Source organism: Heterocephalus glaber, unplaced genomic scaffold, assembly GCF_053883595.1.
Source record: "Heterocephalus glaber isolate CG9 unplaced genomic scaffold, H.glaber_assembly_v1.0 deba00001662, whole genome shotgun sequence".
Lineage (NCBI taxonomy): Eukaryota > Metazoa > Chordata > Mammalia > Rodentia > Bathyergidae > Heterocephalus > Heterocephalus glaber.
The window spans coordinates 12,215,501-12,242,530 of NW_028258403.1; the positions used below are offsets into that span (position 1 = coordinate 12,215,501).

Genomic DNA, 27,030 nt, shown 5'->3' on the forward strand with positions numbered 1-27,030 from the left:
AATGTTTTTGTCTGATACTACCTTCACATTTGTGCATTACCTGTGTATGTTATGATATTAAGTTCGTGAGGTACATAGAAACCATTAAGAGCTAGAAGAGATGTTAGCCATCATTAAATATCACTTTCAAGCTGAGTGCAGTGGTGTGTGCCTGTAATCCTAGTACTGAGGGAGGCAGAGGCAGGAGGATCGAAAGTTAGAGTTCTGCCTGGGCAAATTAGCCAGACCTCTTGTCAAATAAAAAATAAGAGGGCTAGTGGGCTGGGGATTTAGCTCACTGGTTCCGCTGCCTGCCCTACAAGTGCAAGGACCCAAGTTTGATCCCTGGTACAAAAAAAAATTAAAAATAAGAGGGCTAGGTATGTAGCTCAGTGATAGAGTGCCCCTGGGTTCAGTCTCCAGTACGGAGAGGGAAAAAAAAAATTTATATATATATATAGTCAAATGGCTCCAAGTTTGAACTTTCCACTACTCCAACAGCAGAGTTTGAAAAAAGTCTGCTTGGTGTTTGTAACTTTGCTCAATAATTGAACTGAAAATCCAACCAGTAAAAACCTGTAAGTTCAGAGAGTGAGTCACATATCACCCTTTTCTGTTTATTTTTGAGACAGGATCTCTCTAAGTCACTAAATTGCCCAGCCTGGGCTGGAATTTTCAATCTTCCTACCTCAGCCTCCCAGAGTGTTGGAATTTTAAAGGAATATGCCACCACACGTGGCTACTCTATTTTACTTCTGGTGATTTATTTGGTATTTTTCAGATTAGTTGTAGAGCAGCATTAGAAAAGAGAATATTAACTTGATCATTATCAAATCTACTTGAAGTTAATGCTTACTAAACTTAAATGACACTAATATACTCAGTGAGACAGAAAGGTGACGTGATAAACACAGCATTATGAGTCAAGAGAACAGAATTTGGGATTTCAAGCTACATCTCTGATTACCAGTTTTCCTGTCTGCAAAATGAAGGGCATACACATCACGATGACACATATGAGGTGCATAATTGCCACTCCCTGCTTCCTAACCACAACCCACAGTAATCATTTATAGCATCCTTCTCTTTTGAACCTGGATGCAGGTCCGGAATCCTTCCCAAAGCAGCTGGTCCAGTTAGTCACAGTTGACACCCAAGTTGAAACCTATTTGCTATCTCTGGCTATGACAGTCTATAAAGGATCTTCCAGTTCTAACTCCCAGAACACACTATCAGAAACATGAAAACTGCCCAATTTAGAATGTCCTTAGGTCTTTTCAGTATCTCTTTTCAGGATCCCGGGGCATGGACGTGCTCCTATCCTACTGTGACTCTACCAACCTCACCAGTCTTGGCCTCCAAAGCATTTCCATGCCAACCTAAGGAAAGTTGTTTATTTACCTTTCCTGATTTATTTACCTTTCTAGGTTTTCTGCTTTGACCATCTTAGTACCCTCAGTGCAGTGGTGCTTTCCCCAGTGAAGTTTCCTTTCTTTATTCTACCTTGTTTTTCATACACATTCACATAAGCTTTTGAGTGTGGAATCTCCTGACTTCCTGGCTATCAGAACACCTTCCCCAGCCTCATTGCTAAATGCAATGAGTTCAGAGAGAGGAAGTTCATACCTGCTCCCTGGCCACTCCCAGCTTTGTCTAAGCCTGGTTCATCTTATTGTCTTACCTCAGTCTCAGAATTATTTGGTCTTCCACCTCCATGATGATTACTAACCAGGATGGGTACTTACACATTCATCTTCAGTTCTCAAGTACTTGTCTTTTCAGTCTCCAGATTGTTTATTTTGGCATTGTATATTTTATAGTATAGTTGTGCTTCTCGGCTTTATTCCTACAGTGTAATCCTACAATTGTAAATTGTATAATTGTTCATGAGCATGCAAAAAGAAGAAAGAAAAAGATGTATTCAAATCTCTAGATGCTTTTAGCTAGTCTCTTGAAAACTTGCATCCTAATGAGTATTAATTCAACATGTCCTTGTTTGCCATCCTTGCTCTTGAAGTCAGTGAGAAGGAATGCCATGTTTGTAAGGTGGAAACCACTTTGTTCCCTTGTAACATTTCAATGGGATTTTTTTTTACTTTTCATTTTACACTTACTGCAACCAGGACATTAAAGATAAAAGTGTGGCCATGGGTACCTTTAAACTGGTTTTTTCTTTTACCTGACAGCTGAAATCCAAGATATATGATTAGAATTCCTGATTACCATAAAGTTGTTCCTCCTCTTCCTCCTCTTCTTGTTCCTCTTCCTTCTTCTCTTTCTTTTTCTTCTTCTTTTGAGATAAGGTCTTGCTATGTAGTCTAGATTGGCCCTGAACATATTATGTCTCACCATGACCAACTTCATCGTAGTCTCTTTTAAAATAAATAACTTTGCTGAAAGGAAATGAAAGAAAGGCTGATAATCTTAACTTTCTAGTTAACTGCTATAATTTACTGGCAACAGTTTGTCAGGAGAATAAAAGTAACACTTCATTCCAAATGTTTAAACACCGCAGAGTGTGTTGCAATCTCACCCATGGCAGTGAGGTTATCTTCCTGGGAAAGGCAGCGGGTGATGACAGGCCTCCCCCGTGGCCCAGCTGCTCTAGCCCTGGCTGAGCTGGTCTAGATAACATCCTGTTCTGCACAGTAAATGAACTCGGCAACCCCAGACTTTCCTATACTGGTCCTGGCTCTGTATAACATGGTTGTTTGGAACTGTTTGGAATTGTGAGGTAACCACCTGTCTGATAGCGCTTAGGAAATACATGATCTGGAGGGCAAAAAACAAGAATAATATAAAACATAGTCCAAGAATTATCCCACAGTGTTTCTAGTCACAGCAGGGAATAATAAGATCACCTCAGTCATGAAGTGAACACTTACATTAGGCCAGACTCTGCTGAGTGCTGTTTGCATGTGGTCGCCTCTCATTCTCACACCTCAGAGGTAGCTGCCCAGCTGGTGTAGAAGGCCAAGAAACATGGAGTCCCACAGCAGGTATGTGGCACAGCCACACCTTGAGCTAGGTCTCTCTACTCACGTCCAAGCTTTAGGCAGCACATTCTCCATCTCCTGAAGCTGGCAAGATCTCCAAAGAAAAATGCTTAGCTGCTCTAAATACTTAACTGTCTAGCATGAACCTAACTAGACCTTTGCTCTATGAAGGTATCCTCCAGCCTCTGTAGTTTGCTGGGATTCTGATTAGTTCCAGAACCACTCATTCACTAAAGGTACAAAGTATCATTAAAATATATGGAGAATGTCTAAATTTTTTTAATTCACCAAGCATTCAGGAGGCTGAGGCAGGAGAATTTCTGTGAGGTCAAGGCCAGTCTGGGCTATAGAGCAAGACACTGTCTCAAAAAAACCAAAATTTAATCCTCAAAATACTGCCCTCTCATTAAACACACTTTTTAATTTATTTATTGTTATTTGTTTCATTTTGTTTTTTGAGACAGGGTCACACTATGTAATTCAGGCTGGTCTTGAACTCACTATGGCCTTGAACTCACAGTGATCCTTCTGCCTCAGCCTCCCAAGTGCTGGGACTACAAGTGTGCACCACCACGCCCAGCAAAACAGACTTTTTCTAAAAAATTAAAACCATGTTCATTAATGCTGCTTACAATATAGAAAAGTAGGAAAACAACCTAAATATTAAACAATATGAATTTGACCCAGCTATTCCCCTACTGGGAATCTTCCCCAAAGAATTAAAAGAATCATACCACAGCGATATATGTGGACCTATGTTTATGGCGGCACAGTTTGTAATAGCTAAAGCTTGGAAACAGCCCAAATGCCCATCGACTGGAAACTGGATAAAGAAGATGTGGTTTTTTAATAAAATGGAGTACTACTCAGCCATAAAGAATGAGAAACTAGAGACATTTATAGCTAAGTGGATGCATATTGAGGCCATACTCTTAAGTGAAATAAATAGGACACACATGTGTAAATACTGAATAGTTTCTCTAGTGTGAGAAATTGAAAGTATAAATAAGGATGAAAATGATTAAAATGAATAATTGATAATTTGAAATAAGAAAAGGTCCAAGGATTTGGGGATGGTGGAAGGGAAAGGGGAAAGGGAAGAAGGGAAAGAAAAAAATTATGAGAAAAAAAAATGGAATCAAACTCTGTGTAGATAGGGAAGGGTGGAGGGGGTGAAGGGTGCACAGGTAATGGGAGAAAAAATGAAAACTAAGATGCATCATGTTCTGGTACAAACACCCAATGATAAATGTAAATGTATTTTATACTTAAAATGTACCAATAAATATATATATTCAAAAAATTAAAAAATAAAAAATAAAAATAAACAATATGAGTTGAGGTAAGTAAATGATGAGATATCTATATAATTGAATACTCTTATAATTTCAGTAGACCTGAGCTTGTTGTTACCGCAATCTATTCATAAGACACTAAATGACATCAGGTGTTATCAAAGAATTTAAATAGTAGTGTGGCATTTTAGTTACATTTAAATATATAAATGTACATAGTATATATACAATACTATATAACTATGTGAATCAGTGGTTATCTTTTCTTTGGGGTAAGATTTGGGGATAGTTTTTTTCTTTTGTTTTTCTTCTATTTGCCTATATTTCTGACGTTTTTATAATAATGAAAATAGCCAAAATTATGTTTAATTGAAAAAAGAAAAGCAAAACTATCCTGGATTATGACAGACACAAAGGCAAGAATGGGGTCATGAGAGTAGAACAAGGCAGAACCTGAGATAAGGATGCCTCCTGGGAACAATTTTCTTTCCAGGACGGAGCCATGCCCCAGTTGCCTCCAAACTGACAAAGATGCCAGGCCCACCAGGCCACACTGTTTTTTGTTTTTTTTGTTTTTGTTTTTTTTGGTACCAGGGATCGAACTCAGGACCTTTTGCTTGCAAGACAGACAACGGAACCAATGAGCTAAATCCCCAGTCCTAGGCCACACTTTCACCATATCTAAAGTACCAGGAGAAGACAGAGTCACCACTGGCCAAGTCTCACCTAGGTTGGCCAGGGAGGGGACAAAGGCATCAAACAGCTGACCATGAGACACACTGACCAGGCCAGGTAGCCTCTGCGAGAAGTGGACTCCTGTCCCCAGTGAGACAGTGTGATGTGAACGTGACAACTTCTGAGAAACAAGAATGCTCAGGGCTGCTTCTGCTGAAAGGGACCCTTTTCCAGGTAAGACAGTCCAATCCAGAACTCTGGAGGGGGAAAAAGTGAAGACTTCCTCATAGGGGAAAGTTGACCAGAACTCTCACAGCTGAAACAAGAATCGATGCTCAAAGGTAGATTTAAGATGGTCCAGATCCCAGGAGGAATGATAACCAGATGTGACAGGAGCCAAAAGGAAGGAAGGTCTCTTCTCACAGTGTCTGTCAGAGCAACCAGTCATAATTCAGTAGACAGTTCTCTCAGAGTGACTCTGACTGCTTTGGGACTGGACTTGTGCAGCTTTTTTGGCTTCTCAGGCCCTTGTTCCAACTTCTGTAGTTGTAAAGTGAAAGAGCAGCCACCACGTTATCTTCCACTCAGTGGGTCCTGGATGGGCTGCCTAGGAACTGATGTAGATGGCTTTTGGGGTCACTGTCATTCCACCCTTGTTGGGGCCATGTTTCTCCTGTTTGAGCCCCAGGTCTTCTTGGCTCTTAACAGTGTGTGAGTGACCCCTCCAGGTGTCAGTGTCCACAGCCTCTGGCAGTCTTGGATTTGTGCTTTCAGAACTGCCTTTCTTCCCTGGGAAGATATCAAGACATTTCCTGTCTCCACTGGATAAGGTGCAGTAGGAGTGGGCAACACAGGGCCAAATCCAAGACACCAGACTGAGAGGGACAGGAAGGGGAAGCACAGGGCAGTAGTGGGTGATCTGAATCTCCCAGTCGCCTAATCCAGCCATCAAACACTCATCTCATCATTCTTGCCACTTTCTGAAGCAGTTCTGGAAGTCCTCTTTCGTGAGTATCTTTATGAGGTATGATCAAGTTATGGGGAATGCAGTTGCTGAGTGCCATCCAACAGAAAGGCAGGCTTCTAAAAACATCACAGTATGTCCTTGTCCACCTTACTCACTGGACCTGGCACCATCATATTTGTGTCTGTCCCCCAAAGTCACAATGACCATGACAGCTAAATGTTTTGAATTGATTCCAAACATCAATGGACCGAGGATTTAGCTCAGTGGTTCCACCGCTGCCTCGAAAGCGTAAGGACCCAAGTTCGATCCCTGGTACCAAACAAACAAACAAAAAAACAAAGTCACTGATTCCAGACGTCAAAGCAGCCACCCTAGTGCATCTAAAGACACTCATGAAAAGGGACTTCTAGAACTACTTCAGAAAGTGGCAAGAACAATGGGATAGAAATGTTTTTAAAGTGCAAGGGAGTATTTTGAGGGAGATTAATGGCAAAGTACTTTTCACGGTAATAAATATTTAAAAATTTAAACTCAGTATTTTTATATCACACCTCCTACAATTCTTCCATGAAGTGTGCATATTTCAATAGAGCTTAGTTTATCATGGAGTCTTAACTCATTTTTTTTTTTTGGCTTTTTCTGTACTGATGATTGTACCCAGAGCCTTTGCACTGAACTACATCCCCAGCCTTTCTTAAATTTTTTTAAATTTTGAGACAGGGTCTTGCTGAGACTTCTGCCTGAAATTGGAAATCTTCCTGCCTCAGCCTCCCACAGTATTGGGACTTGAGCCAACATGAATACTTCATGAAAAAGATAATTAATGTTTTGTGTTTAAAGAAGTTGTGAAGTAGATCAAACCCTATTAAGTCATCTTCTCTCTCATGTCCTGACAGCTGAGTCTTTTACAAGCTGACTCTTAGCAGACACTTTCTAACAATTGTTGAAATAGCTGTAAATGTTCACCTGGGCTGACGCACCCTTGTAATGATCCTGTATTTCTTTTTTTTTTTTTTTCAGTCTCCTAGGCAGCATATTGGGAAACTAAGCTCTGTAATTGCAGCTGCTAAAGTGACAGCTAATATTTCTGAGCAAGTAGTAATTACACATCAAAATCAGACTTTTCCAAAGAATTCAGATTGATCTGTATGCCATGTTCATCTTACAACATTTCACTCATTTACTCTAGATATAAAAATATAGTGTATCGGGCCAGGGATTTAGCTCAGTGGTTTTGCCACCTGTTATGCAAGCGCAAGGACCCGAGTTCAATCCCCAGTACCCAAAAAACAAAACAAAACAAAACTATATATATATGGTGTATGTTGCATGTACCAAGTAGTAATAAAGTAATAAAGTGACTGGGAGGATTAAAACAAAAATCCTAGAAGTCTGTTTTTGTTATTTTTTTTTTCTTATGTGAAGCAGAGGCTTATTTATTTTTCCAGTTCTGGGGATCAAATACAGGGCTTTGGGCATAGTGGGCAAGGGCAACTGCTGTATTAGAGCTGTACTCCCAGTCCCTGAGGCTCTTTTAATTATGGAATCACTAACATAGTATATAGGGATATGTTTCAAGGTATCCTGTCCAGTATGAGGTTGGAAATGAACAGAAAGCTTAAACATTCTTCCTTTCACAGGACTTGTTTGCTTCAAAATTACTGTAATATTTTTACTAAAGGCACTCCACAGTTAGTGTGTTCACTGTTTTTTCTGTATGATTTTATCTGCTAATGAGAAAGGTAGAAGATACCACTTTAGGTCCTGCCAGGTACTACCTTCCCAGTTTCTCTCCAGTATGTAATATCACCTCTTGAGGGCAAAGGTTTCCTCACAATCATTACATCATTACGTGCTCCATGATAATCCACGGTGATTATTCACAATAAGGTCCATTATTTCAGAAAAAGCTTTCCTAGCTTCTCTATTCATAGGATTTCAAAGGTGACACTTAAGCAAATATTCAGCAAGGCTTTTCCACATTGAATATACGGGTGGTTTTTTTTCCCTACATGTTTGTGACATAAAGTAATACATAATGACTGGTTTCTCTCTGGTGTAAATCCTCTGTTTTCTCCTGAGGGTGGACATCTGGCCATTGGCTGTCCCACAGGGACCACACTCCTGTTTGCTAGGAGCCCACTGATGTTTGACGTATCAGGGGTCACGGAAGGTATTTGCACTGTTACATCAACAGGGTTTCTCCTTTGCAGGAGTGTACTACTGTCCAATAAGGTGTGACTCACTGTAGAATTTTCTACCTTCATTGAATCACTGCATTTCTCCCTGTTGTGTGTTCTCTTATGTTTAACAAGGCAAGACATGTAAGAGTAGGCTTTCTTACACTCATCACATCCATAGGGTTTCTCTCCTGTATGAGTTCTACGATGGGTAATGAGCTTTGCCTTTGTAATGAAGACTTTCCCACAGTCACTGCATTTATAGGTTTTCCCTCCAGAGTGAATTCTCTGGTGTCTAATGAGAACTGACTTCTGTGAACAGGATTGTCCACACTCAGTACATACAAAGGGCATCCTTCCTGTATGGTATCTCTGATGTGCTATGAGGCAGATCTTCTGGCTGAAGGCTTTACCACAGTCAGTACATCTGTAGGGTTTCTCTCCCATGTGAATTCGTTGATGTATCATAAGATTGCCCTTCTGAATGAACTCTTTTCCACATTCACTACATAAATAAGGTTTCTCTTCTATATGAATTGGCATATGCACAATGAGCAGTGATTTCCTGGCAAAACTTTTCCCACATTCGGGGCACACATGGGGCTTATTTCCTGTATGTATTTTCAGATGCTGAGTAAGCTGAGATTTCCTGAAAAAGGCTTTCCCACATTTACCACATTCATGGGGTTTCTCTTTCTTGCATACACTCTGATGTTTAGTGAGGTTGAACTTCTTGTAGAAGGTTTTCCCACAGGTATTACATTCATGGGGTTTCTTTCCTAAATGAATTTTCTTATGTTCAGTGAGCTGAGACTTCTCGAGGAAAGCTTCCCCACATTTAGCACATTCATGGCCTTTCTCTATTTTGTATGTTTGTTGGTCTTTAAGGAATTGTGACTCGGTGCTGGTAGGTTTTCTACTTTCATGAGATTTAACTTTAGTATGAGTTTGCTCATGAGTATCACAGAGAAAGGATCTCCTATCTGCATTTAACTCAGCAAGCTCTTTTATGGTATATCTTCTGCTCTGGTTGGATAAACCTAACTATGGTTTCAAAATTTTTCCATATAAATCAAACATGTCATGATTTGGCCTTAAAGGAAAATGATGTTTGCACCTCTGAACATTTCCAAGTGCATTCTGTTCATAACATTGTTCCACCCTCTTTGGCCTTTTTTGGTTTTGCAATTGCTGCTGCAGATGATCATCAGCTTTCTCAATTTCTGGATGGACTTGATTGTGGATTTCATCTTCTAATGTCCACAGTGGCTCTCCTCCTTCCAACATGGAGAGGACATCTACCCAGCTGGCTTGAAACACAAAGCTTCCAGAAGCTGAGAAAGAAAAGGGCATTGATGGGGCACCCTCCAAGTGACAGGGGCAGCTGTCCTCACCCACTGACACCAGGCTGCTGTAGTTCTCCAGCATCACATCCCAGTACAGGTCCTTCTGAGCAGGGCCTGGGAGCTGCCACTTCTCCCAGGTGAACCTCACAGCCACATCCTCCAGTGATAGTGACTCCTGGGCCTTTGTCATTTTCCTCTACTTTAGGAACATCCAATAACTGAGATACTCTGTCTTTAGTATCTTCTGGATCTGCCTTAAATTTTTACTTAGAAATCTGCATCTTTGGTCAAGGGTATCCCAAGAAATGATGATATACACATCCAGGAAATGTCACTTGAATGTTCTTGCTCCAGGGAGCAGGACTTGCTTCCCCTGTGAACCCAGCAAGATCTACACGTGGCTAAGGCGAATTCTCAAGTCTGTTCATTTTTAAGGGACTTTATGAATGATCCTATAGTACTCAGGATTCTCAGCCTAGACCCCTGGATAGGTATCAGGGAAGTCTATGGATGCCCAGAGGTTGTTTTACAACATTTCAATACTTGCCTCTCTGTTTTGCATTTTTCTGGAAATGTTCTTTAGCTTTCTTTGTATTCTTAGGAGTGTATATTCTGGCTTTAATGCATTTGTGTTATAGAAGAAGATAATACCATTGTTTATGGATTGCCTTATGCCACACATTAAGAATTCTATAGGAATTTATAAAGTAATACATAAATATTAATGCTTGACATAAGAAAAACAAAACTAAAACTATTTTATGGGTGGCAAGACAGCAGAAGTAATGAAGTATCTTTAGTATACTTAAGGAAAAGAACTCAAATATTCTTACCCTGTAACATCCCCAATATTGTCATGTGACTATCATATCCCCACTGATATGATGTGTTGAGAAGTGCACTTCACTTCTATGGGCTTTTACCCCCTAAGGCTTTTTTTCCCCAAAAATGTCTACTCATGGGCTGGGGATTTAGCTCAGTGGTGCTGCTGCTACCTGCTTTCCAAGCACAAGGCCCTGAGTTCCATACCCTGTACCAAAAAATAAAGTCTAATCATAAGAAAAACATTAGGAAAACCTACAGTGGAGGACATTCTACAGGACATCTGGCCAGTATCCTCAAGACTTTTAAGGCCGTGAAAAACAAGAAAAGACTGAGAAGAGATGAAAAAGACATTACAATTCAATGCAATGTGGTATCCTGAATGGAATGCTGGAACAAAAAGAAAAGAAGACATTATGAAAACATTGGTGAACTCCAAATATATTCTGGAGTTGAGTTAATACAAATGTATTTTTTGTAGTTTTTTTAATTTAAAAATTACTTTATTATCAAACACACATACAGAAATTAAAACCATTCAAAGAAGAACAATGCAAGGAAAAAAACTACAATAATATTCAAATATAGTAGAGCTCAACCAAATAAAACTGAAAAGCACTTAAACATTTTTTCCGTATAACTAAAAAAACATCTCAAGCACCAGCAAAACATCAGAGGATGTGATTTGTTTCAGAAAGATCCCCAAAACCAACATTGAACAAATAATAGTCTGGAAAAAAATCTCCAGTTAGCTAGCATACTGCACATAAGCTAAACTTCTCCCTAATTTAAATTTTAATACAGTCATGTAACACGTGATGGAAACACAATCCGAGAAATATGTTATTAGGCCATTTCATCCATGTGTATCCTTAATTACACTTTTAGTTTCTCACACTAGAGAAACTATTTGGTATTTACACATGTGTGTCCTGTTTATTTCACTTAGGAGGATGGCCTCAATGTGCATCCATTTAGCTATAAATGTCTCTAGTTTCTGGTTCTTTATGACTGAGTAGTATTCCATTTTATTAAAAAACCACATCTTCTTTATCCAGTCTCCAGTTGATGGGCACTTGGGCTGTTTCCAAGCTGTAGCTATTACAAACTGTGCCGCTATAAACATAGGTGCACATATAACACTGTGGTATGATTCTTTTAATTCTTTTGGGAAGATACCCAGCAGGGGAATAGCTGGGTCAAATGGGACCTCTAAGCCTAGTTCTTTGAGGTATCTCCATACTGACTTCCACAGTGGTTGCACCAGTCTGCACTCCCACCAACAATGGAGAAGGGTTCTTTTCTCTCCACTCCCCTGCCAGCATTTGTTATTGGTTGATTTCTTGATAGCAGCCATTCTTTCTGGGGTGAGGTGGAATCTCAGCATTGTTTTCATCTGCATCTCTCGAATGACCAGTGATGTTGAACATTTTTTCATATATTTATTTGCTGCTTTTACCTCTTTGTCTGAGAAATGTCTGTTCATTTCAGATGCCCATTTTTGAATTGGATCTTTGAATGTGGGGGGGGTCTGATTTTTTTCAGTTCTTTATATATTGTAGATAGTAGTCCTTTGTCTAAGGTACAATTGCTGAAAATTTTTTCCCACATTGTAGGTTGCCTCTTAGCTCTGTTGGTGGTTTCTCTTGCAGTGCAGAAGCTTTTTAATAAGATGAGATCCCAATTGTTGATTCTTTGTGCAAGTTCCTGTGCCACTGAGATTTTGTTCATAAAGTCTTTTCCTATGACAATGTCTTCAAGAGTTCTACCTAACTTATCTTCCAGGAAATTTAGTGTTTCTGTCTTGATATTTAAATCTTTAATCCACTTCGATCTTAGTTTAGTGCATGGTGATAGGTATGGGTCTAGTTTTACTCTTTGGCAGGTTGAAATCCAGTTTTTGCAACACCATTTATTAAATAGGCTATCTTTCCTCCAGTGAGGATGGTTGGCTCCTTTGTCAAAGATGAGGTGGCTGGGCTGAGGATTTAGCTCAGTGGTTCCACCACCTGCCTCACAAGTGTAAGGTCTTGAGTTCAATCCCTGGTACCAAAAGAAAAAATGAGGTGGCTGAGCATATCTGTAGTTGTTTCCGCATCTTCTACTCTATTCTACTGATCCTCAGGTCTGTTTCTCTGCCAGTACCATGCTGTTTTTTATCACAGTAGCTTTATAGTATAGTTTCAAGTTGGGGATTGTAATACCCCCAGCCATATCTCTGTTGCCTAAAATTTCTTTTGCTATTCTAGGTCTCTTCTGGTTCCAAATGAATTTTTGGATTGTTTTCTCTAGTTCTGTGAAATGTATTGTTGGAATTTCAATTGGCATTGCATTAAACCTATATAGTAGTTTTGGAAGTATAGCCATTTTCACTATATTGGTTCTTTCTATCCAGGAACAAGGGATGTCTTTCCATTTTCTTTTTTTCTTAGTTTTGCCAAATATACTATGGTAATGTAAGGTGCTAACAACCATTGTTAACCATTATTTTTTGTAACTTTTCCTTAAATCTAAGATTATTCCAAATTTTATAACTTGATGAATTTGAGTTAGAGGTATCACAGATCTATGCATGTTCTTAGTCTCTGAGGGGCCGTGCACCTCTGACACAAGGTAATGCAGTGGCTTTGGGGTATCTTAATGTCCCTAACTTTTACTTTGCTTGACCTTAAAATAAAGACAATAAAAATGTCTGCCTCAAGCCAGGCATGGTAGCACCTATTTGTAATCCCAGCACATGGGAGGCTGAGGTAGGAGGATTGCTGCAAGTTCAGGACCAGCCTGCATTACACAGTGAGTTCAAGGCCAGCCTTAACTACATAGCAAGACCCTCTCTCAAAAAATACAAAAAAAAGTGCCTCAAAACAATTATGAGAATTACATATTCATAAACTGCCTAGCATAGGACTTTATAGGATTTGTTATGGGGCCTTAGAAGAATTTGACAAAGAAGTTTACTATTTCCACCACTAAAGAAGAAAAGAGTTTCACTATAGATCTTGTCTACATTGCCCATAAATAAAGCTCAAATTCCCTTCTGTGTCTTTTTGTTTTGTTTTATTTTGTTTTGGAGACAGGGTCTTGCTATGCTTTCAACTCACTATGTAGCCCAGGCTGCCCTCAAACTCAAGGCAGTCCTCCTGAGTGCTGAGATTATAGGCATGCACCATTGCACCAGGCCTTTTCTGTAATTTCTAACACCAGTTTTACTGTGAGCAGCTTGGTTTCCTGTGACCATTCTTGCTGCCCCATGAACTGCAGCCATAGAGAACTCTCTGGAGCTTTGACAGCCCTGTTTTCTCTACCTGAGTGTCTCCTCCTAGGTCATCCTTGAATATGTTGCTAACTGCCCCCTCTCTGAGAAGTCCTGAACTCCTTCGACCCTCCTTGGTCCCCCCCTTCTGTGTACACATGGAGGTGCATCTGACCAGTTATAGCTCAGCACCTCGCACTGCTATTGTTTATCTGTCTAGCACCTTTGCTAGGTATAAAAATCAGAAGATCAGAAATCTTCACTGAGCTAGGAGTAGTGGCACATGCTGTAAATGTAGCACTCTGGGCAACTTAGTGATACCCTGTATCAAAACAAAATGAAAAACAATGAAGATGCACATAGCTTAGCATGAAGGTCCCAAATTCAATCCCCAGAACCAGAAAGAAAAAAAAATCATCCCTTGTCTTCTTCTTCCTCTTCTTTCTCCTTGCTCTCTTCCTCCTCCTTCCCTCCCTCTTCCTCTCCTCTGGCCACAGCAGGTACGCCCTGGCTAGAAACACAAGAGTTGTTCCACCTGGAACTCCCAGTACAAAAAAGAAAAGTTCAGAAGGCAGATGTGTCCTGGACCAAATAGGGAGGGAGCAACTACTAATTTGTTGGGCTAGAAATAGCAGGATTTTTAACCCTCCTTCCAACACCCATATATTTCTTTCTTTCTTTTCTTTTCTTTTTTGGGGGGGAGGGTGGTACAGGGGATCAAACTCAAGACCTTGAGGTTGCAAGGCAGTTGGCAGAACTACTGAGCTAATTTCTTTCTCTTTTTAACCATAAACTGCAACACAAAAGCATATCTCATTTCAAGCAGGTCTCCTTTTAAAAGTTCTCTCCTAAGATGTTGTGATGTTCAAGCTTGGTTTCCGAGTTCCTTTCCTCCATTTGATTTTTATTATTTTGCAGGGAGGAGGCATTAGAAGTCTCCACACCATCAAAGTAGAATTTTTTTTTTTTTGGTACTGGAGATCGAACTCGGGTCCTTGCACTTGCGCAGCAGGTGGCAAAACCACTGAGCTAAATCCCTGGCCCCCAAAGTAGAATTTTGAGAGCATATATGTATTGTTTTCTTTTTTTGTTAGACAGGGTCTCATGTAGTTCAGACTGCCTTGAACTCACTATGTAGCCCAAGCTGGCCTTGAACTCACAGCAATCCTCCTCCCTAAGCCTTAGCCTCTCATGTGCTGTCATTACAGGCGTAAGCCACCATGCTCGGCCAGCATATTTGTGTTCTATTGGGAAGGAGAATGGGTTGATTTTATCAAACACCTGAAGAGATACATAACCCTGAAAAGGTTAAGAACCATTGTCTGGACAACCCTTGGACTTTCAAATGGGTGAAGGCCCAGGATCCATGGAGTACCTCCTGTGGGATGTGGGCCAGCTCAGGTGGCAGGAAAGTAAGGAGAGCTCTGTCAGCTCTCGAATTCATGCTGTCAGTATTTATGCATATTTCCTGGGTTCCAGGCCTTTCAGCAGGAGACATGGGGATCCCACTGTAACACGCAGCTCTTCTGTCTCTTGGAGCTTACAGTCTGCTCTGGCTTGTGTTTAGATGTCCCCTCAAAGCCTCATGCAGTCATAGGTGAGGGTTTTTTGTGGTTTTTTTTGGTACTGGGGATCAAACTCTGGACCTTGCGCTTGTGAGGCAGGCAGTGAAACCACTGAGCTAACTGCCCGGCCCAGGTGAGGCTTTTCAGAGGTGGCTGGATCTAGAGTGTGTGACACTGGGATTAAAGGTGTATGATTACTAAATTAGTCCACTGATTGGTTTGGCAGAGTTCTGAGTGTGGATAATGAGAAGAACCATCCTCAGTGTGAGTGCTACCTGCCCTAAGGGCATGTAGCCTGGACAGAATATAAGGAACAGAAAGAGGTCTGCTGCTGTCTCTCTCTCTCTTTTTTTTTGGTACCGGGGATCGAACTCAGGTACTTGTGCTTGCGCAGCAGGCAGCAAAACCACTGAGCTAAATCTCCGACCCAGTCTCTTTTTGCTTGCTACTTCTTTGCTACTTCACTGCTTTGCTGCCTTCTGCCCACCATGAATTGTTTCTCCTCCGATGCTCTCTGCAATGCCACACTGCCTTGGAGCCAGCTTCTCTATAAACTGTGAGCCAAAATAAATTTTTCTTCCTTTAAACTTAGGTGTTGGGCATTTTGTCTCAGCAACAAGAAAAGTAACTAAGACACTGTCTTATGAGACAACACACAATAAAGAAATGAAGACTTACAAAATCATCACTTCTTCATCTCTATATTCTTCTGGTGCTTGACATATAGTTGTTGCCCAGAAAAACTGATGCATAAATTTAATGAATATGAATAGAATTACTGTTGCTCAAAATTGGTTTTTGGGTTTTTTGTTTTTTTGTTTTTTTGTTTTTGGTACTGGGGATTGACCTTGTGCTTGTGAGGCAGGTCAAAATTGTTTTTGAAGGGCCCAGGGATTTAGCTCAGTGGTTCCACTGCCTGCCTCACAAGTGGAAGGACCTGAGTTTGACCCTCGGTACCAAAAAAATTGTTTTTGAAGATAACCAATGAAAATTTACATTTGGTTATTATATATGAAAACCTCATTTAGTTCACTGCATTGAAAACCAATGTTACCAGATAATATTTTATTTACATCTGATTCATCTATAGAACAGACTTGATATGATTGAGAAACCAAATCTTGGCTTTCTTTTGTTCTTTTTTCTTCCATGTTCCAGTTATAGCCATAACTTTTGAACTATATTTGGAAAGGCACTGGCCAGGAAAAAAATGATAAAATTTTTCCTTATGGTGAATAAACAAGGACAGACCCGACTTTCTAAGTACTATGAACATGTGGACATTAACAGGCGAACACTTCTGGAAACAGAGGTCATAAAGAGCTGTCTCTCTCGATCCAGTGAACAAGTAAGTTTCTGATGTTCTCTTTCATCTCTGTAGTCAACTTGGCCTTGGCAAATGTGTTATTAGTGAGTCTCAATGGTCATCATCTTCTCTGAACTATGTTCCTTCAACAGCTATTAGGGAAAATAAGGAATGAAAACCAAAGGAAGCATAGCTTTCTTTATATCCCCAAAAGAAAATAAAAACAAGAAAAGCAAGAATAGTCTTGGGTCCTTACTTAGGTCAGTACATTTGTCTCAGTATACCATAGAAGTGGCAGCTAAATTTACTCCTGCTAGTAAACATAATCTTTTTTTGTTCATATGAATTCAGCCCTTGGAATTCTTAGGAGTGCCTGGAGCAGGTGGCTCTCTGTAAGCCAGAATTGAAGGTCAAATGACTGGTATGAAGGTGAATACTCAAGGATAATTATATCATTTTGTGCCAGAGGATAATATGATTCCCATGTGGGGATAGTATTTTTTCTTGATTATCATTTTTGTAAATATACTACCAATATAATGCTAGCACTAGTGATTTGGAAACAAAACAAATCTGATATGAATTTGTTTTATTTTATCATGTAGATGAGGACAAATGGAAGTTAAAGAGTCATATAAAACAACATATCTGTCCATCCTGCCAAAATTTCTTTTTCTTTTGTGGCTCTAAGGTATTGAACCCTGGGCCCTGAGTATATTAGGGAAGCTCTCTACCACTAAGCTAAACCCCAGCCCCATCCTTCCAAAATGAAGGTTAAGTAAAATCATTAGAATAATTGGAATTTATATGGATGTGGATTTGGGGATCAAACTCAGAACCTTGTACATGCTAAACACTCACTCTACCCCTACTGCTCTACCTCAGCCCATAAATAGTACTTTTTAAACTGAACCAATTTTTTACAAAGAACTTTAGAGAATTATTTAATCCAGGTTTTAAATCAACAACTGAAGAACTGAACAACTCAACTGAGCAACTCAACAGCTGAAGCAAAATCAGAAGTTGTGTTTAAATCACCCATTAGTTTCCTCACTTCTCCATTTCCCTGCATATATAGAAAGGCTACCAGTGGGAACCGGTAGGAAGTCATAAGCTCTTAAGCTACATCAGAGCTCAGAAGTTACATGGCGCAAATGTGTTTCCCTTGGCTTTTATATTTATTTTCTAATTGGGACATCTCAGAGTTCCTCTTTGAATTCCTACTTTGGCCTTTTGTGGTGCACTGCTTTGAATGGAAATGGTGTAAGGGGCTGCGTTATTAGCCACACACTTCAAGTAAAGGTAAATAGACAAGCATTCTTGTTTGAATCTTTCTACAGAATAGTCACTGTAATATCAAACATCATTTTCACTGAAACACAAACCTTTTTTTTTTCCGAGTACTGAATCTAGGGCCTCCCATATGCTAGGCAAGTTCTCTGCCATGAGCTACATCCCTACCCTTTTCTAAATTTTATTTTGAGACAGGGTCTCACACGTTACCAGGCTGTCCTCAGACTTGAGATCCTTCTGCCTCAGCCTCCCAAGTAGCTACGATTATTAGGCATGCACCACTTTTAGAAATTTTTAAATCATTCTAAATTTTATTTAAAAGAAACCCACTGGTCCTTTGGCATAACCAGGCATTAAATTATCATAATATTAGCTTAGTATTTATTTTATCCACGAGGGCGCTTTGATGATTTTTTCTTAACATCAAAAACTGCTAAAAGACTTTGAAAAATGTCCCTCATCTGGGTTCAGTGGTGCATGCCTTAATACCAGCCCTGAGGGAAGCTCACAAGTTTGAGTCCTAGCTGGGTGACTTATCAAGACCCTGTTCCAAATTTTTAGGACATTTAAAAAGGACTGGGTTCAGTCTCCAGTACTATGGGGGGAAAAAGGAAAAATGTCCCTTAATTCTTTCAAATGAGTTGTGTTTCCTTGAAAGATCCAACTGAGCAGAAATCACATTGGTCCTTCCATGAGCCCTAAGCTGCAGAACAGTCTTGTACTTACTACTTTTATTCTAATTTTAAATATAAGCCTCAGATCCCTCATTTTATATTATCAAATGGCTTTCCTATGAAGCAATTTCCATAATCAGAATTTACAGCCTCAGCTGGGTGTGGTGACACACATCTGTAATCTCTGGATTCTGGGAAGTTGAGGTAGGAAGATCATGAGTTTGAGCCCAGGGTGGGCAACTTAGTGGGACTCTGTTTCAAAATAAAAAATAGAAGGGGTTGGGCTGTAGCTCAGTGTGAAGGCCCTGGGTTCAATCCTCAGTACTAACAAAACAAAAAAACCTTGCAGCTTCAGTGGCAGGTGTATCTATTAATACAACAGCAACATCTCACAATACCAAAGACCGTAAAGTTTATATTCAGTCATATCCAGTCAGCACACCCTGAGAGAGTCCAAAGGAAGAGTAGCTCTTCACCTTCAGCCTGCTGTCTAATTCCCAATGCTGACACACAGCCCTCTGAGGTGGTTTTAGTAGAGAGATGAGAGATGAGGAGAGAGAAGGAAATTGTTGCATCCACCACTCTGTCCTGGTAAGCTAGTTATTAATTCATCTGAATCAGTGTTTACAGTGGGAGATTTTGTCTAGCATCCACCACAAAAAGGCTATCTTGACATAATTTATAGAAGAATCTGCATTGATTCTTATTGTGTGTCTAGGAAAAAGGAATACATATATATTATATATACACACACATATCACACACACATACATACACATAATGCTGCTTTTATTGTATTTGCCTTCTCAGTGACTTAAATAGTACACAACTGAGTGTATCTAATTGCTTCCCAAGATGCCATGGGGAGGTGGAAAGAAGAGAATCTTTATCATGTTTGTGTATCTTCACATTGGAGGCAATCTAAAATGCTCATTATTCATTAGCTTTGCCTGGTGAGTTAGTTCCACACAGAACCGAGAAATGAATGGAAAGAGTACAAATGGTAAGCCACATGATCTCAGACTTTTTCCCGTTCTACTTCTCCACTCCTGCTTGAGATGCTTCCAAGGAGTCCTCCGAATGCTGTGAGAAGACCAATAAAGGTTGTATAACATTTCACTGTTCTATATTTCTTTTTTTTTTTTTTTTTTTTGGTACCAGGGATTGAACTCAGGACCTTGAGCTTTTGAGGCAGGCACCAAAACCACTGAGCTAAATCCCCGGCCCCACTGTCCTATATTTCTAGGACTGTGTGGAAGATGCTCAAACCAGAATTTAGAAATTATGCATGCCATTTTAAAGAAATCTCTTGTCACCCAAGGACATTAATATCTATTTGTGTTTTGTCTAGTGTTCTTTCATTGAATATAAGGATTTTAAGCTGATATATCGGCAGTATGCAGCTCTCTTCATTGTGGTTGGAGTTAATGACACTGAGGTAAGATATTAGAAGAGCCCATAGAAAATACAAGGAAAGGGCCAGAGATTTAGTTCAGTGGCACTGTGCCTGCCTCACAAGTGCAGGGTTCTGAGTTCAATCCCCGGTACCGAAAAAAAAAGAAAGGAAGGAAGGAAGGAAAAGAAAATAAGGATATTAGGGATCCCTCTGATTTTTATTCCTTCTCCTACCTATCTCCATAAGAATTATTGTGCAACCTTTTTTTTTTTTTTGCAGTGTTGAAGATTAAACCTAGGGGTTGGTTCATGCCATCTCGAGCCTTTTTCTTTTTTCTTTTTTTTTTTTTTGAGGTCTTGCAATGTTGCCCAGACTCCTGAATAGCTGAGATTATAGGCCTGTGGGATCAGACCGAGCTGATTTTCTTTCTTTAACAGGATCCTGTTATATAGTTCAGGCTGGCCTTGAACTCTCTGTATAATCCAGGCTCACCTCAAACTCCTGGCAATTCCCCTGCCTCACCCTCTCAAGTGCTGGGAATACAGGCATGCACCACCACACCTGGCTGACTTTTTTTTTTTTAATGAAACTGTATCTCACTGTGTTGCTCAGATTGGTCTCAAACTCATGAACTCAATTGACCTCCCACTTTAGCCTCCTGGGTAGCTGGGAGGGCAGACATGCTCCACTGCACCCACCTAGAATCTCTGCCTTTATCCTAAGCCATTCCAGTGTCCTGCCCTGGTTCACACAATGGGGGCAGCTCAGATGAGGGCAGAGGCCAGTCATCACATTAAACATGGGCTGACATATCAAAGTTACAGTAATCTGTAAATATGATGGTATTGTATTTACATCTCTTGAAAGATGGCCCCAGATCAAAGGCACATGTGGTACCCTGAAGGGTGTTTCAGATTGAAAAACACTAAAATCTCAGTGGATGGTTTTTATCCATGAACCACTTTGAACCTGAAAAATTGCTTAAGCCAGTTGGTGATAAAAGAGAGTAGAGTTTAAAACTCTACACACTGGACTCTGAAGTTTCACTTTGGTCAGATGCATTATGGTCTAAATAAATTCAAAAGCCAGTCTTAGAGATTAAGGTTGTCTACACTATATTTCCTCCGTTAAGAAGCACCTTCTGCCTTCCCTCCATGTTGGGAATCAAACCCAAGGCCTCAAGTATCCTAGTTAAGCACTGTACCACTGAGCTACATACCCAACCACACCCCGAGCTCCAGCCCTGCGCCTTTTTTTTTTTTTTTTTTTGGTAGTAGCGGTTGAACCTAGGGCCTCTGCCATGAGCTACATCCCCAGCCTTTTTTAAAATTTTCAGACAAGGTCTTCTTAAGTTGCCTTGTCTAGGCTCCAACTTGCAAGCTTCCTATCTCATCCTCCCAGAGTGCTGGGATTACAGGCGTCCACCACCAGGTCCAGACTTTTTTTTTTTGTACTGGGGATTGAACTCTGGTCCTTGCACTTGTGAGGCAGGCAGTGAAACCACTGAGCTAAATCCCCGGCCCTAGGTCCAGACTTTTTTTTTTTTAATTTTATTTTGGGCCGGGGATTTAGCTCAGTAGTTCTGCTGCCTGCCTTGAAAGTGCAAGGTCCTGAGTTTGATCCCCAGTACCAAAAAAAATTTTTTTTATTTTGAGACAAGGTCTCAATAAGATACTAAATTGCACAGTCTAGGCTTGAACTTGTGATCCTTCTGCCTCAGTCTTTCAAGCAACTGGGATTATAGGCATGTGCCACCACAGCCAGCTAAATAAGCATCTTTTAAATAAGCCATTAATAAGTCTGTTCTGGATGTTTGCTTGCATTATTGTTTGCTAAGCCACATACTCTAAAACCTGGTTGCTGACTGGGAAAATTTCTATGTCTGATTTACATGAGGAGGACCGTGCTAATTTTTTTTTCTTTTTCTTTCTCAATACTGGGGATTGAACCCAGGATCTTTGCACTGAGCTGTATACATCCTCAGCCTTTGTTTTCTTTTTGCTTTTGAGACGGAGTCTCCCAAAATGGCTAAGTTGCCCAGGCTGGCTCAAACTTGCCATTCTCCTGACTCACCCTTCCAGAGTGCTGGGATTGTAAGTTTGTGCCACCGTGCTCAGCTGCCATGCTAAAATTAATTGCACGCATTCCTCTTTATTTCAGAATGAGATGGCCATTTATGAATTCATCCACAATTTTGTGGAAGTTTTAGATGAGTACTTCAGCCGAGTGGTAAGTCTACTGACTAAAACATGATAGGCTGCCTCAGCCTACTTTTCTAGAAATTGAGTCACTGTAGGTGTATATCAAGATTATGTGTTAATATAGAACTTAAATGTGTAAAGGTTAAAATTCAAATGATGCCAGATTTTCCTTATCTTTCTTCCTGGTTCATCCGAAGAATTACAAGCCTATGTATGTGTTAGATCTTTATAAAGAACTGGCTCTTAAAAAGACAAAATACTTCTTAGTTCTCTCAGTTACAAAATTTTGTTCTTGCTTGTTCTCTCTTTTCTTCATTCTACTTTCACTACTAAGACACTTGAACCCTTTTCACTTTAAGTATCATTTCCATCTAAAACCTTGCTTTTAGATTTCTCTATAGGAATCCATGAGTCTGTTTTAAACCATCCGTTTTTATTTTAATAGCTGTATTGAAATAGAATTTACATACCATACAATCCATTCACTCAGAAGATATAGCTTTTAGTATCTACACAGAATTGTGCAACCACCACCATAATGAATTTAAGGAAATTTCAATAAACATAATACCCATTAACATTTTCCCCTAATATCCCCCTCCACCTACTCCAGGCCCTCGGCAACCACTAATCTACTTTCTGTCTGTATACACTGGCCTGTTCTAGACACTTCAGATAAATAGGATTATGCAATTATAAGGTCTTTTGTGACTATGCCTTTTACTTAGCATAATGTTATTAAGACATGTTTTTAATGTTATTTATGAATGTTATTAAGCTACCCATGTTATAGCATAAATCAGTACTGTTTTCCTTTTTATTGCTTAATAATATTCTATTGTGTGGATATTCCAAATTTTCTTTACTCATTTGTTGATTGATGGACATTTGAGTTATTTCCAGTTTGGAGCTATAAATAATGCTGCTATGAACACTTGTATCCACATTTTTATTTTTATTTTATTGGTACCGGGGATCGAACTCGGGTCCTTGCTCTTGCACAGCAGGCGGTGAAACTACTGAGCTAAATCCCCGGCCCGTATCCACATTTTTATGCAGAACCATGTTTTCAGTTCTCTTGGGCATATCCCTAGGAGTAGAACTGCTGGGTGATGTGGTAATTCTATATTTAACCTTTTTATTTTTTTGGTACCAGGGATCGAACTCAGGGTCTTGCAAGAAGCAAGGCAGGCGCAGTACCACTGAGCTAAATCCCCAGCTCATATTTAACATTTTGATGAACTGCTGAACTGTTTTCCAGTGTCTAGATTATTTAATTTCCCATCATCAGGGTATGAGTGTTCTCATTTCTCCACATCTTCACCAAAACTTAGTATCTGGTTTTTTTATTATAACCATCATTGTGGGTATAAAGTGGTATAGAAGTTGATCAATTATGGTTTTGGTTTGCATAATGATCTTTAGCATTTTTTCATGTGTTTATTGGCTACTCATACATCTTCTTTGTAAAATAAAAAAGTGCTTAATCCTTTGGACAAATCTTGCCCCCTCTTTTTGGCTTCCCCAAACTGGATTTTGAACCACAAAGCCTCACACGTGCTAGGCAAGTGATATGCCCCAGTTCCCCCCCCCCCCCGCCATCTTTTTAGCTTTGAGACATGGTTTGGCTAAGTTGACCAGGCTGACCTCAAACTTTCCGTCCTCTTCCCTCAGCCTCCCTAATTTCTAGGATTATAGGCATATGTGTGCTACCGTGCCTGGCTCCTTTGTCCATTTTCATTGCATTATTTGTTTTTTCATTGTTGAGTTGCAAGAGTTTTTTATATATTGAGAATACAAGTCCCTTATGATTTTGAAAACATCTTCTCTTTTTAATAGTTTAGCTCTTACATAGGTCTGTGTTCCATTTTGTGTAAATTGTAGGTCTAATTTCATTATTTTTGCATGTTGTTTTATTGAAAAAACTATTCTTTTTCTCCAGTGAATGTCTTGGCACCCTCATTGTGAATCAATGGACCATAAATGTAAGAGTTTATTTCTAGACTCTCAGTTCTGTTCCATTCGTCTGTATGTTTATCTTTATGCCAGTACCAAAATACCTTTTTTTTTTTTTTGGTACTGGGGATCGAACTCGGGTCCTTGTGCTTGCAGGGCAGGCAGCAGAACCACTGAGCTAAATCCCCAGCCCTATTGTTGCCTTTTGATAGCACTTCCTCCTTTTTTTTTCCACTGTTTTTACTGGTCATGCAGATTATGGGTTTCATTTTGGCAGATTTCTACATGCATGTAACATAGTTTGATCACTCTCACACCCCACCCTCTTTTCTGCCGTACCCCCTCAGTTTTATTGATGTATACATTTTACTCATATCTATCCCCCTATTACTTGCCCTCACACCCCAACCCCTCTCTCTTAGTCCCTTCCCCTTCTCTAATAAGTCTCCCTTCTACTTGTCATCTTTTTTAGATTTCACATATTAGGGAGAACATACAATACTTGTCTTTCTGAGTCTGCCTTATTTTTCTCAATAGGATAGCCTCCAGGTCTTCCATTTTCTTGTAAATGACAGAATTTCATTCTTCTTCATAGCTGAATAATTCTCCATTGTGTATATACACTACATTCTCCATTGTGTATATACCTGCTCATGACTTGATGGGTATCTAGGCTGGTTCCATATCTTGCCTATTATGAACTGTGCTGCAATAAACATGGGTATGCAGGTGTCCCTATGGTGTGGTGCCTTTAATTACTTCAAATATATACCAAGGGGTGGTGTAGCTCTATTTTTTGAGGAGCCTCCACAGTGGGTGTACTAATTAACATTCTTAACAATAGTGTACAAGCACCCTCACCAACATGTGTTGAACTCGGGACCTTGTGCTTGTGAGGCAGGCGCCGGAACCACTGAGCTAAATCCTCGGCCCCATTTTGTATTGTTGGACAACTAGATAGCTACATGCAAAAATAATGAAATTAGACCTACAATTTACACAAAATGGAACACAGACCTATGTAAGAGCTAAACTATTAAAAAGAGAAGATGTTTTCAAAATCATAAGGGACTTGTATTCTCAATATATAAAAAACTCTTGCAACTCAACAATGAAAAAACAAATAATGCAATAAAAATGGACAAAGGAGCCAGGCACGGTAGCACACATATGCCTGTAATCCTAGAAATTAGGGAGGCTGAGGGAAGAGGACGGAAAGTTTGAGGTCAGCCTGGTCAACTTAGCCAAACCATGTCTCAAAGCTAAAAAGATGGCGGGGGGGGGGGGGGGGGGACTGGGGCATATCACTTGCCTAGCACGTGTGAGGCTTTGTGGTTCAAAATCCAGTTTGGGGAAGCCAAAAAGAGGGGGCAAGATTTGTCCAAAGGATTAAGCACTTTTTTATTTTACAAAGAAGATGTATGAGTAGCCAATAAACACATGAAAAAATGCTAAAGATCATTATGCAAACCAAAACCATAACTGATCAACTTCTATACCACTTTATACCCACAATGATGGTTATAATAAAAAAACCAGATACTAAGTTTTGGTGAAGATGTGGAGAAATGAGAACACTCATACCCTGATGATGGGAAATTAAATAATCTAGACACTGGAAAACAGTTCAGCAGTTCATCAAAATGTTAAATATGAGCTGGGGATTTAGCTCAGTGGCACTGCACCTGCCTTGCCTCTTGCAAGACCCTGAGTTCGATCCCTGGTACCAAAAAAATAAAAAGGTTAAATATAGAATTACCACATCACCCAGCAGTTCTACTCCTAGGGATATGCCCAAGAGAACTGAAAACATGGTTCTGCATAAAAATGTGGATACGGGCCGGGGATTTAGCTCAGTAGTTTCACCGCCTGCTGTGCAAGAGCAAGGACCCGAGTTCGATCCCTGGTACCAAAAAAATAAATAAAATAAAAATAAAATGCATGGAGTTAAGAGTGGTGACAGTGGACATCCTCACCTCATTCCTAACTTGAGAGGAAATGCTGTCATTCAGAACTACACTAACTTCATTACCTAGCTTTGTAGTGAAAATTCAAACCCAACAGTCTTTTGGGTTTTGGGATTTTTGTTTGTTTGTTTGTTTGTTTGAGTTTGATTTTCTTTACAGCCACAGATCTTCCTGAGGCTTGAATAGATATTTTCAAGGAGTAGCAGTGGTATAAGCTCACTATGTTTCAAAGTTGTTTTACTTGCTTTTATATAAAAGATTAGGAAGGAACTGTTTCCAAGCTTCTGTTTCCTGAGGCAGAATAGAATCTACCATAATTAGTAAAATCAAGTGCACTTCAACCTGCTAAGGGCAAACCATGTATTCAGAAGCTATAATCTCAGCCCAGCTCCTAATGCCAGAAATGAATTTTGGCAAACTCCTTCATGGAACAGTCAACCAGCCCATCCTCGCAACTGAGTGCAGTGTTTGGTTCCCAAAGTCTAGTTCCTGGACTGGCAAGATAAGCCATGTCAATGGGGAGATGGCAAGAGGGGGTCCTGGAAATGCTCTAGCATCACCTTGGTCTAGGAAATGCATCACCTTGGTGGTATATGGTGAACACATGGGAATAGTCACCCATCTGCACACTTATTTTAAGTTATACTTCAAAAAAGGTGATGTCTTTTAAGAAAAAAATGAAATATAATAAAAATATATAGTTTTAAAAGTACAAATTTTGAAGCTAGGTGTTATGCCATACACCTGTTATCCCAGCACCTGGGAGTCTAAGGCAGAAGAATTGCATGTTCAAGACCAGACTGTGCTACATAGAGAGACCTGGTCTTTAAAAAAAAGATACAGGGCCAGGGATTTAGCTCAGGGGTTTTGTCACCTGCTGCGCAAGCACAAGGACCCAAGTTCAATCCTCGGTTCCAAAAAAAAAAAAGATACATAAGTTCTGAGCCTTAACCCAGACTATTGAGTCTGAAACTGTAGTCTGAGGCCCATCAATCTATGCTTTATAAACCTCCCAGGTGACTTCGGTGCATGCTTACATTTGAGAGCCATTTCCTTAATGCATGAGGCTTGCTCTCAGAAACTTGCTAATTTAGGAGTTGGAACTGGAAAGATGGCCCGTGGCCTGCGATGAGATAGGGCATCTGTACAGGAAGAGGTT

The 27,030-nt window shown here is 39.9% G+C and overlaps 2 protein-coding genes across 18 annotated transcripts in view; one reads left to right on the forward strand and one right to left on the reverse strand.

Annotated features, from left to right (window-relative positions):
- Nucleotides 1-27,030, forward strand: part of Ap4s1 (adaptor related protein complex 4 subunit sigma 1) — a 90,485-nt gene that overhangs the window by 10,518 nt on the left and 52,937 nt on the right. For 15 of the 17 annotated variants that reach the window (XR_015445803.1, XR_015445799.1, XR_015445800.1 and 12 more), the window contains 3 exons: nt 16,237-16,426; nt 19,703-19,789; nt 21,908-21,976. Coding sequence is in view for 7 of the 17 variants with exons in the window: in XM_087197258.1 (XP_087053384.1) it covers nt 16,289-16,426; nt 19,703-19,789; nt 21,908-21,976 (294 nt within the window). In the remaining 10 variants the exon portion in view is untranslated. Of the gene's footprint in view, nt 1-4,864; nt 5,180-16,236; nt 16,427-19,702; nt 19,790-21,907; nt 21,977-27,030 lie in introns of all 17 variants that reach the window. The other 2 variants (XR_015445801.1, XR_015445805.1) reach the window with 2 other exon arrangements.
- On the reverse strand, nt 7,247-10,119 carry LOC101700015 (uncharacterized). Its single transcript, XM_087197251.1, is given in 1 exon segment — nt 7,247-10,119. A coding segment is annotated over 1 exon segment (1,788 nt). The 5' UTR covers nt 9,629-10,119; the 3' UTR covers nt 7,247-7,840.